Here is a 12,188-nt window from a genome sequence, read left to right on the forward strand (position 1 = left end):
AATCCTGCATGTGAATGAATTGATGTGGTAGGAAATGTTGGCATGCCTGGTCTCCGATACTATACAATACAGAAGAATATATAGATGTTTTAAAAAGGACATTTAGATGTGTACCGTGCAACCAGTGGAGCACAGTGAGGGGACTCAACTCTTTCTGTTGCCATATCTTATCATACACATATTTTATTCACTCAGATACAGAAGAGGTGCACCGAGATCTGCTGAGACTCACACACTCCCAGATTGCATGTGATGTGTGTTCGTTGATATGATTACTGGACAGAGATTGCCTGCATTTAAAACATATGTATTGGGACATTCCTGATTGGTTTCAATCCTCATGATCATTTGGTGCTGCTCTTAAAGGGGAAAGGCAAACGTGTTGGTATGCCACCAGGAGTTGTGGTACAGGCCTTTGAGGAAGGGCTTCCAGAAAAGGATTATTTCGCTACAATTCAGGCACTCTTGATTACATGCCAATACTGTAGACACAGACATAGTTCTAGAATGATATGCAGGACTCATCTCTTTCCCTTCGGAGGCTTGCAGAGCAATTCATGTTGGTGTCAGATGAAACGAACGGACAGCAGTTTTTAACGAACCTGTTTCTCATTTTCATCCTCCAGCCTGAGTCTCTCTTCTATGCAGTTTCTCGCCTGAAGGAAGGCCTTCCTCTGAGCCCTTTCTGTCAAAATCCTCACAAAGATCCCGGACAAATTCACACTGACAAAAAGGATGACATTGGCCACAAGCTGTGAAGAAAAAAAAAACATACATATATTAATGATATAGGAAGATATGGAGTGTCTTGACTTTAGGGTTGACTATTCACAATACAAAGCATAGGTAAGGAACAGGAATACATAGCTATGCATGCATGTAAGCATGAATTCATTTTGCTCAGGGATAAACAATGCTAAGCTAGATGCTGCCATGGTCATTGGTGCAAAGTGATCCATATTTTAATCATCTATGCACGATCTATTATTTATGGTATCTTCTGAAAAAGTATGCTTAATTAATCTAATGAGTTCTTTTCCGGTTGTCAGCGCCATACTGGCTGCTCGGGAAAGAACTGCAAATATCCCTTGTAAAGTTGGAATTTATCATATAATCAGAAGCAAACAAAATGTATTCCCATAACAAACGCCAGCGGTGGTTTCCCCACTCCTGGAGGTACATTGACTACACTACTGCAATGAATCATTGACGAACCTTAATTTTGTTGATGTGTGTATTGTTTTAGAGTTCTACAAGAACATCCATTAACAAGTAGATGTGTCTAAATGTGAGAGCTCCATTTTCACATTTCCAGACATTACATTATTCTTTTCTTGTTACTTTGACTTTCAATCTTTGTTTCCTTTAGCTTACAGTCGTGCTATCACAATAGCAATGTGGAAAGCAATCTCCAGCCATTCAAATGCATGTTTTTCAATATTATAATAGCACATCTCCAAACACTTCATTCAATCTAATTGTATTTCTGAAGTAAAACAGTTATGCCAGTAATTCTCTCGCTTGTCCTCGTACAAATGAAATAATCGTTCAAGGTCTAATAAGTATTTTTGATCAGAGATGTCACATAGAGTCTCCCATCTGCCAATTACAACTAGGAGAATGGCCCACTAGTGGGGGAGACCTGAGGCCCCCTTGTGTGGATAACTCACACGTAACATGCTTGCATCTGACACGAAGCAAGCGCATATTTTGCAATTTCTAATCACACATCAGAATCTACTCAGCATGCAATCATTCTGAGATTGACAAAAAGAATAGCATTAAATTGGGTAATAAAAATGTCTGGTAGGATAGTGCATTAGGAATCCAGAAGAAGCCAAAGTGTAATTTCGACAGACTCCAACATTTGAACATGGCCATACAGATTGAAGATCGGTGAATGTTTTAGTTTTCAATTCAACAAACAGACATATTTTTGTAGGCATTCCATGTATCCATATGTGGTGGCACATTCTTTTGCAATTTCATCTAGAGTGTTTGCATCTATTGCACTTCCGATTCCGTTGCTCGTTTTTCAGGGAACACAAAAACAGATGTAAACAAGCGCATGCGGTAATGCAAAATAAAAGGTAGAGGACACAGGGGGCTTAACCTCCATTTTCTTTTTCAAGAAAATATTCTAATGCTCAGGTGAAAATGCATGGAAATACAGTAGATGTAAAGAAATGTAACCCCAAATAGTACATAAACCCCCATTTGAAAACATGTAATGGCAGAGCACAAATCAGCTTGCTCAAAGATTGATTTGGGGCGAATATGCCAGTAGCAAAAACGATGGCCGCTGTATTTCCATTTCTCCTTTTTACAGGGGATACCAGACCTCTTGGCCTTTGCCCCTAACACACCCTTTATTTAGCTTCCTGGCACCCCATGTACACATGGGTAAAGTGAAAGCTGCAACAGTAAAATGTACTGTTTACAAATACCCAGGATGCAATGGTCAAATAATGCACAAAAGACTTCGGTTGGCATATCTTCTTAACACTACTAAACTACAATGGAGAAGAGAAAGGGGTATATCCAAAAGACACCTCTGAAAACACTGGCCTATCTTTATTGGATACATTCACAATAACGAGCACTGACACATGTCAATAAAGCAATACAATGGGGCATACATTTAGGGGACTTAGTGAAAAATGATCACTAAGCTTGAGTATTTTCCCCTGGGTAGGATGACCCTAATTGCAGTACCCATTGGCTCTTGCCTCTAACCATCACCAGGGTCTGCTGTCGCACCACACTGAACCTACCTAAAGTTTCCACTGGGCATGGCTAAAGCGCTCATTGTGCCTGGGGATGGCCACCAAGCCCCTTGACCCTACATGCAATTACTGATCAGAATAACTTGCAGCCATGCACTTAGCACAATGATCTTGCCATAGTGTCCATTGTCATTACCTGCAGAAATGCCCCTGGAATAATGACACTACATGCAGTGCCCACTGGACAGCAAGACACAGTGGCCACTGTGCCAGCGCATGGCGAAGGTTCGCAGTCACATTGACTTGACGTGACAAATTCTTATCCAATTTTTATCCCAATCCTTTCAGCATTTTCTGCACTAAACTTCACTACCAAACAGTGGACATCTCTGCCACCTTCATTGAGCCTACTATCTCATGTATTACTCTTCAGGCAACATTGCAAGACCTTTTTATTTATTCTCACCTGATCAACTTGCAAGTTACTCCAACTATGCTTTGAGTGATCATATCTCATAGAGACATGATGCCCTGGGATGACCACTGCATTCTTTAAAATCTTGCTTACATAACATACCATCTGGGAAATTGAAACCACGTATTACTGTTGCTGTTTATGAATTTTTGTAAAATCCATGCAGTTCCAGCCATGGGGGTGACAGTTGAATGAGAACATTATTTTGATTTTCTGGCCTAAACTAACTTTGTCCCGCGGGTCAAATTTACAAAACGCCCTAAATGTAAGTAAACAGGACACAGCTGAATGCCAAGCATTACCCTGCACCTTATCCCTACAAATACCAAATTATTATCTCAGTAAATCCCACCAAAGTCTGAAATTGCTCAATAGATTCACACCTCAACTCTCACCCAGTGCAAAATCCCTTGTCTCAGCTTTACTATCAACTGTGACTTTTCATTCAAAGCACAGATAATAGAGAATTTACAAGCAGCGTGGTACCAGCTTGCACTTCTCTGAAGAGTCAAGCTTTTTACCCCTGCCCTGTATTTCAGAACAATTGAGAAAGTCCTTATCGTCTCCCACCTGGACAGTAATCACACTATTTCCAGGAGTCCCAGATGCCTCCTTGGCCCCTCAGGAAACCATCCAGAACTCTGAAGCACACCTCATCACAGGACTATGAAACTTCATCCCCATTGCCATCATCCTCAAGGAGTTGGACTAGCTACCCCTTTAGGCACACTTTATGTTCAGAATTGCCTGCATTGCCTACAAAGCGATCCCCACTAAAATCCCAACTTGACCGAAAAACTCACCATCTTTGTGTACCAGTACACCACAAGAAGCCACACCATAACCACACTGGGAACAAAGAACTCTTCGATGGATAAATAGGAAATACGCCTTTTCATGATATGCTCTCTGTCTCTGGAACAAGTTACCAATGCAGATAAGAGTGGCACCCTCAAACCGGCACTTCAGGAAGGACCTGATAGCACAACTCTTCAAAGAATAATTGAAAGTCCTACTCAATCTATTTACCCCTCTCTGGAATCCACTCCACCCCGGCTCCCATAAGCATCCCAGCTCATCTTTCCCCTTTGTACAGCACTTCCTTGCTTCCCTGATGGTTTCATATTGTGTAAGCCCTGTACATACATGCCTAGGCTGTTGATGTTGTTTAATAATGTAATGATATTATGGCCATGGTGACTAAGAAAATAGGCCTTTGGCTTTTGCATTTTCTTTGGTCTACAAATACTAAAATATGCAAAGCCCAACCTCTTTGTTTCATAGATCCATCAGTATGTCTGAGAGCCTCACAGTCAAATATCAATATTTATAATTCTTGAGCATGGCATTGTCCACCACTTTTGGACATGCCACTGCCCTCCCAGGGTCAGAATATTTTCCACAGAGCTACTCTAGGTGAACTTCTAGGTTTTTGGTTGTGCAGGATCAACATCCAAAATGGCATTCAGGTGAACAATTCTTGGCCAAACTGGAGCAAATCATATCAATGGAATGAGATTTGAATGTTGTCCATCGACTGCCCACGGTTAAAACTGCCAAAATATCCATCATCTTCTTAGTCCTTTTTTGTATTTTTGCAATAAAACCTGCTTAATGGATTTGCACCAAACCGAGTAAAGCATGCACATGTGCGTAGACAGAAACGTCTCTGATAAGGTATGGGCCTCATCACAAGATGGCTGCTGTGGAATAAACGTGCCGGTATTCATGTATATGACATGCTTCCACACCGGCCAACGAACAGCTGCAGGTAATTCTGGCACCTTACCAGCAAAAATTGACAATGTTACCGGCACCATTATTACTGGCAAATCCCCCCACGGAGTCCAATAGGACTCCATGCAAGTGGGATTTACCACCAACACCGGCACTGGTACGGCGGTATCAGTATTTCTGGTTGTCGGTATCCTGGCGGATTCACCGCCAGGATACCAGCCAATTTGTAATGAGGCCCATTGTCTATTGGTTGTTGCAGTAGGTGAGATGAAATACTCCCTTTAGTATTCTGATTGGGTTTTGCAACGATTAGAGCAGTATATGTAACTTGGCCTTTCTAGACAGAACTTCACAAACATTCGAAAAATTATCAGCGCTCAATAGCTTTTTACCTGGGGACGCTTTGAGCATTTTCTTAAAAGCTGGACACACTTATGATCATCTGAAAACATCTTTATTACAGCGAGTCCAACATATAACTAGATCGTCACTATGACTCTCTACAATAACTTATTTCAAATAATATCACTTGCAGATGTTGCTACATTTTTAACCAGTCTGGATGTTACGATTCATAATTCCTGATGATGGGAAAATATACGTTTGATGTCTTCTCTGCAATTTTAAAATATGCATGGGACAGCGGGTTATGTGATTCAAAGCAGAGCTAGACCATCAGTTTCTGCCAATTTTACACAATTAAATTGCTAGACGCCGACTTTATGAATCACAGCATTTAACAATCTCCTTTGCCTGCCCACAAACGGATCTTTTAAGAAAGGGGAGGCGTTATCAGTTTGGGAATCGTGCACACATTTCCTAACTACATTTTGGGAGGGACTCAATGATTTTTTAATTTCATTTTTTAATACTGAAGAAGGGCCTCTTTGAAGCACCATACTTCTGCTCTCGTTTCACTGCTCTTTGTACCCATAGGTGGTCGAACCGTATCTCGCTCATTGAAAGAGCCCTACATTAGTTACAGCATGATAACCAAGGGTCAAGTCCTAAAAATTAAAGTGTGGGGTCTCATCCACAATCGCAAATGGGATGTGACTGTCGCCAGAAATTAGCACATCATGGTGAAATATGAACATTTAATTAAATTGGCTTTGCATATCCACCCAAATGGCACAGGACTAATGGCATTTGCCTTTCATAAAAATTAACACACAAACAAAAGCAAGAGAGGATATTTTCTTCTAATAGTGTTTTTGAAATCGTTAACAGGTGTGCATGTTTTAAACTCCATGAACCACTACAACTGTTTTCCCTGGAACTTGCAGTACCGAAATGGGGCATTTCACCTTTAGTTGGTAGTTATTTTTCATCAGGCTATACAGTGCAGTGGTGAAGTGCAGGCCTGCAAACCCGATGACTGTGGTTTGATCCAGAGGTCGCCTTTAATTCATAAATTCAAAGAGGACATTCAATGTTTTTCATTTTAGCTGGGGGGGGACTGAGTCCACCCTCTGAAAAAAGTGGGTGGACTCAGACCACCCGCATGTATCCTCGACTTGACCCCTGGTAACGTATAGTTTGCTTGATAAGAAATTATATGCATACGTCGTATCACCTTTGTATATGACACGCAAGACACATAGGCACGTTTACTCAAATTATGTTTGTTTTCCTATGTTTTTAGACATGCTGGGAACCCTCTAGACGAGTAACTGTAAGCAGTCAGTTGCAAAACATAATAATAACATTTGGTGCAAGGGAGCTTGACTTGACTTGGCTTCTGTTTTTCTCGTTTCCATTCTTTTTACAATGGTGGTCTCAAATGGTTATCTGGAAAGGAATGTGGCAATGGAGGGAGGCAAGACTTTTGGTGTTAACCAGAGGTTCCAGTAGATTTATGGAGGTAAACAAAAGAATACATATGTGCTATAGACATTACTGCAATTCCTACAGCAGCTTGGGTAGAATAATGATTATGTTATGAGTTCAGATGAACCCAGGATAGATTTAGAGAGTTTTCTTCTTTTCCTCAATGAATGCTGAGAAATTGACTTTGCCACTTCCTAATCCAAAACTGATAAATTTGAGTTATAACAAAAGGTGGTGGCTAACTTGAGGTAAATAGCAGTTTAACAGAGTCGGTCAACTTTAGGCAAAATTACTGTCTATTAATCCAGGCGGAGATGTCTCTTAATGGGCTGTTTTATAGCCTGTGTTCATTGAAATATGTGCATTTCATACCAGCCAATGTTCTGAATCTCTTTCCTAAATGGCATTCCACAGTCAGTTCTTCTTATCAAATGTACAACTACCTGGGGTGATTGATACTGAAAGAACTATGCCTGTTGACAGTGGCACACTAATTTAAAAATATTTCTATCTCTTAGAAAAAGCTCTTTTTGCCAAATGATTATTATCATCAATGTGACTGGAGAAGCTAGCCTATTTATTGTCTCATGCACAACATTTAACTCAGTGCAAAATCTCTTTAATACGCTTAGGTTGTTTATGTTATGTTATGATATGGATTGTATAACGCACTCACGCGCTACGCCGCTACCTCAGTGGTTTCTTGGTGTTATGGCTTCAGTGAAGTGAGAGGAAAAGAAATCACATTAGTTGATCACAAACTGGTGTATTTTAAGGTGTTTACTGAATCTCACAAAGGAATGAAGCTTCAGTGGAAAGTGCTTCAACTCTCTGGGGGTCAGTTTAGAGAGGTTTCTGCATCCCTTGCTAGTGTGGATGAAAAGCAGAATGTTAAATAAAAGGTAACTGGATGAATGCAAATAGCATGGTGGGGCATATTAAAGAAGTAGAGAAGATACAAAAGCAGGATCTGCTGAGTAAAAGCTGCAGTGAGCTAGATGTAGGGTTTTGAAAAGCAAACAAGAGTAGTTGAGGAGCAGGAAATATGATCATGTTTCTTCACCTGAGTGATAAGGCAGGCGGAGTGTTCTGAATAACTTGAAGACATATGAGATTGTGATTGGGTAGTCAATGAGACAGTGCTTGGCCACAATCATTGAACTAATGCATTAAGAGCTGACATCTGAGCAGTATTTGCCAAAAAGGAAGCATTTGAAACAGAATGATCAGTTTATGGAAACATGAGAATGTAAGGGTACTGTTCTAGGGCGTGAGAGTAGGATCTTGTACTAATCAGATGAGCAGATTCTGTGAACATTTTACTGGGAGAGAAAGTGCTAGAAAAGAGGGAGGCCAACATATTGAGGTGCAGGTAGAAGGAGAACCACCCACACTCACAATTTCAGTTTTGTCTGAGTTTAGTATCAAAGAGTTGGAGAGCATCCATTTGGAGACATCCGATATACAGATTGTAAAATGGTCAGCAGAAACTTTCAGGTCTCCTTCGAGTCAGATATGAATCAGAGTATCATCAGCCTAAGTAAATAGAAAGAACCCAACAAAAACTCAATGAGGTCAGCCAAGGTTTTGACATACAAGTTAAAAACTATAGTGGACAGTGAGGCAACCTGTTTGAATGCCATCATTTTGAGCTAAAGGGGAGGACGTGAATAAAGGGGAGGACGTGAAGCCTGAAAGGGCTACTGTCTGGGAGCATTTGTAAATATAGGAGGTTATAGGAGGTTATCAATCCAATCTCACTATACATCTTTGATCTCACTGCCATGAAACAATTGACCATTTAGAAGGAAACAGAGTAAACCGGTAGGTGAATTACAAGCAGAGTTTAAGTCGAGTTTATCAAGAATGATTTAAAGGGGGGGCGTGGCCAGCGAGCAAGCAATGGAGACGTGATTCCCAGTTGCTTCTGTGGCCGCCCGAAATATCCTGCTGATATCCTGTGATTTGGGAAGTTGATTCCAGAAAAAAAGATATTTTCGTGCAGTGGAACACAGTGACAGAGATGTGGATCTAAACCGCGGCGTGAGGAGAAAGATATCGGCGCCGGAAAATAGCAGAGTGGGACCTCAGATGGCAAACAAAATGGCCACCGCGCATGAAGCGCGCTAAAATACAGCGAAGGCCGGGAGGAACCCGCCCATGATCCCAACCTGCTGAACCAGCCCTCGCTCTGAAAAACCCCCAGCTGGTGATATCGACCGGGGCCACCCGCAGATGAGAAGCCTGGACCTGGACGCCCGCCGCGCCGACCCAAGCGTAGGATACACCCCAGAGGCCGGCGACCAGAAAACCCCTGGAGGACAGCCTGCAGCCCAGAGAGGACCACTACGCGACGACCCGTGACTGGTTGGCCGCAGCGAGAGAAGCCCCCCCGCATACCAACGCGGCGGTTGAAACTTCCAGGGAGGTAGCGGGACACCCTGCAGTGACAGGACCCCTTAGACTAGCAGCACAGTCAAAGCGGGTGACCTGAGGTGAGATGACCTGAGATACGTGGCCGGGAAACGACCGAGTCCGATAGATCCAAGCCCCCAACACTGAGCAGGCAGCTCTCTTTCCCCACAGACAATCTTTTATAATAACTGGAACCCCGCGCCGAAATCTGCGCAACAACCACAACTTCTTTTGAGCCCTCGGGAGGCTAGAGCTGCAGTCATGCACACTGCAACATGGAAGTAACACAGAAGGGCAACGCAGCCACAAGTCCACCTTTGGTCCCCTCACCTACCCCCCAGTGGGACTCCATATCATGGGCAAGGAAAGAAACAAGGGAAATACGACGCAAAGCACCATGGATCAATATGCCAGAGCACACAGATAGCACCAAACGCGGAGGATCCGGAAATGACCCCCCCTCCAATGGAAGAACCCCTGTCCCTAAAGGACTTGATCCATAATCACCAGTTCGTGCTCCTCAATGGAGCAAAAAATGGACACTATTTCCACCGAGATTCGTTCCTTTGCCACGACCTCCAAAAACTCTCATCCCGAACAGGAGAAACAGAGCAGCGAATATCTAGCGTGGAGGACGACCTGGGCAGTGTGCACCAGCAGCTCACACAAACACTGAACCGCCTGAAAACCCTGGAAGCCCGAGTGGAGGAGAGAGAGGGCAGGTCCTGACGCAAAAACATTCGCATTTTAGGCCTGCCGGAGCGCATAGAGGACCCAAGCTGGAACTCTTCTTGGAGGAATGGCTGGCAGATCTCTTTGCGCCAAAAACCTTCCTGAACATTTTCTCGGTGGAACGTGCACATCGTGTGCCCACGGGTCGTCCAACCCTGGGGGCGCCCCCAAGGACAGTCATCGCGAAAATTCTTAATTACTGCAACAGAGACGCCATCCTACAGATGGCAAGAACACAAGGGACGGTGGTGTATAATGGATCCAGGATTGCCTTCTTCCCGGACTACACCCGAGAAGTTCAGAAGGCCAGACAGTCCTTTGAACACTTAAAAAGGAAACTTCACTCTATGAATGTGAAATATGGGCTGCTGTTCAGGGCCCAGCTGAAGATCCAACATGAGGGCAAAACAGTCCACTTCACTGATCCACAGGAGGCATGGAGATGGGCAGAGACCCACATCGGAGGAGATTGGACCGGGGCTAATCTAGATCGCAGGGGAAGACCGAGACCGAGACCAGGGGAGGAAAAACCCGCCCGACAACCGATACTGGAAAATCAGAATGAACCTAATGGAGGCCCCAATCCCTATCAACAGAGACATTGGTAAAACAAAACAACGGATGGAAATATCAAAAAGAGCACACTGACCGACTACCTTCCAGGCAGGCACCCGCGACAAACACCTTGTTTGGACTGTTTCCAGAAAAGGGTCACCGCCGCCTAAGCACGAAGGACTGATGCAGTATATATATCCATAATCAACGCACCATGCCATCGGCGAACTCCACCCCCCCGCTCCAGACACTTGACCCAAGGAGGAGTAGTAAGTCGGTGGGGAAGTAATAACAGTTTATAGCAAGTTGATCTTGCAAAATAGTTCTTTAGCGTCAGAAGAGTTCAGGCGACAGATACTTCATGTTGGGGAGGAGTATGGGAAGGGGGGATGGGGAGTTATTATATTTTAGGAATTTTCCAGGAAGGTACACAACCCTAATTTTCATCACAAGACTGCAACACATATCATGCTCAACACCCACGATCCCACCAGGCATGACCACGGTACTCTCACAGTCATATATATCACACACGCATCTGGCACAACAATTTGAATCCCTAGACAGAAATGGCTACACAACAACATAACGGCTTCACAGGGGGAGACACGTATGTCCCAATGGTAGATATTGAACGTCACAGATCCCTAAAGATCCTCACATGGAATGTAATTGGCATGGGCTCAAGTATCGAGCATCGGCTTATAATGCAATTCCTAAACAGGCGTTCCCCTGACATTGCTCTCCTCGACCTGCCGATTCTTCCGCAGGACTAACTATCGACTAGCTTATCACACGGGGTACACGATGGGTTCCCGAGGTGTCCTGATCCTTCTACATAAACGGCTCCCCTTTGCACTGACGGCAGTGGAACTAGACCCCAGCAGCCGCTTTGTACTACTCAGAGGCACACTGTGGGGGGCGGTGGTGGCTATTCTGGCAATATACTCCCCACCGGGGTTGGGAGAGGCTCTCCTGAGGGATATCACGGCATTCATGGCGCAGCAACAGCCTGATCTATGGATCCTTGGGGGGGACTTTAATGATGTTATGTGTAATACACGGGAACGGACCCACATATGGAACCGGAACCCAAATAAACCCACATGGCTAGCGACCTTCGCATCAGCTCGAGGCCTAAGTGACCTATGGAGAGACCTCCACCCCACAGAGCGGGGCTTCTCCTTTCACTCGGGAGCCCACGCGTCCCTGTCCAGGCTGGATTACCTTTTCCTTCCGACTCCCGAAGCGTATAGGGTAAAAGCGGCAGAATTCCTTCCCCGCAGCATATCTGACCACTCTCCCCTGGAGATACTGCTCCAGACAGACAGACCCCTGCCTCCCAAGACTTGGCAGCTAAATAACTATTATTTAGGCCTTCCAGAATTCGTGGAGCACGTTACCGAAAAATCCAACAAATTCTTTGAAATTAACACGGGTTCGGTGGAGGATCCGGTGATAATATGGGAAGCCCATAAGGCGGTTCTCAGAGGGGAAATAACGGCCTAGACGTGTAATAAAAGGAGGGAACACCATAGGAAAGTTGTGGAAGCAGAGGAAGCCATAAGGGAATGGGAGAACAGATATATTGCTAACCCCACTCCTGACGCCCACCGCTCCCTCGCGAAGGCCAGAGCAACCCTGCACAACACAGCACTAGATAATGCAAAGCAAGCGCACAGGGAATCAAGGACCAGAATCTATGAACACAGTGATAA

General features: G+C 44.1%; 1 protein-coding gene across 2 annotated transcripts in view; it reads right to left on the reverse strand.

The window, feature by feature from the left end:
• ADCY1 (adenylate cyclase 1) overlaps window positions 1–12,188 on the reverse strand; it is a 2,048,432-nt gene that overhangs the window by 1,543,617 nt on the left and 492,627 nt on the right. For both annotated transcript variants that reach the window (XM_069613341.1, XM_069613342.1), the window contains exon 2: window positions 603–752. In XM_069613341.1, the coding sequence (XP_069469442.1) occupies window positions 603–752 (150 nt within the window). The remainder of the gene's footprint in view (window positions 1–602; window positions 753–12,188) is intronic.

Source organism: Ambystoma mexicanum, chromosome 5p (genome assembly GCF_040938575.1).
Source record: "Ambystoma mexicanum isolate Mex_15411 chromosome 5p, UKY_AmexF1_1, whole genome shotgun sequence".
NCBI lineage: Eukaryota > Metazoa > Chordata > Amphibia > Caudata > Ambystomatidae > Ambystoma > Ambystoma mexicanum.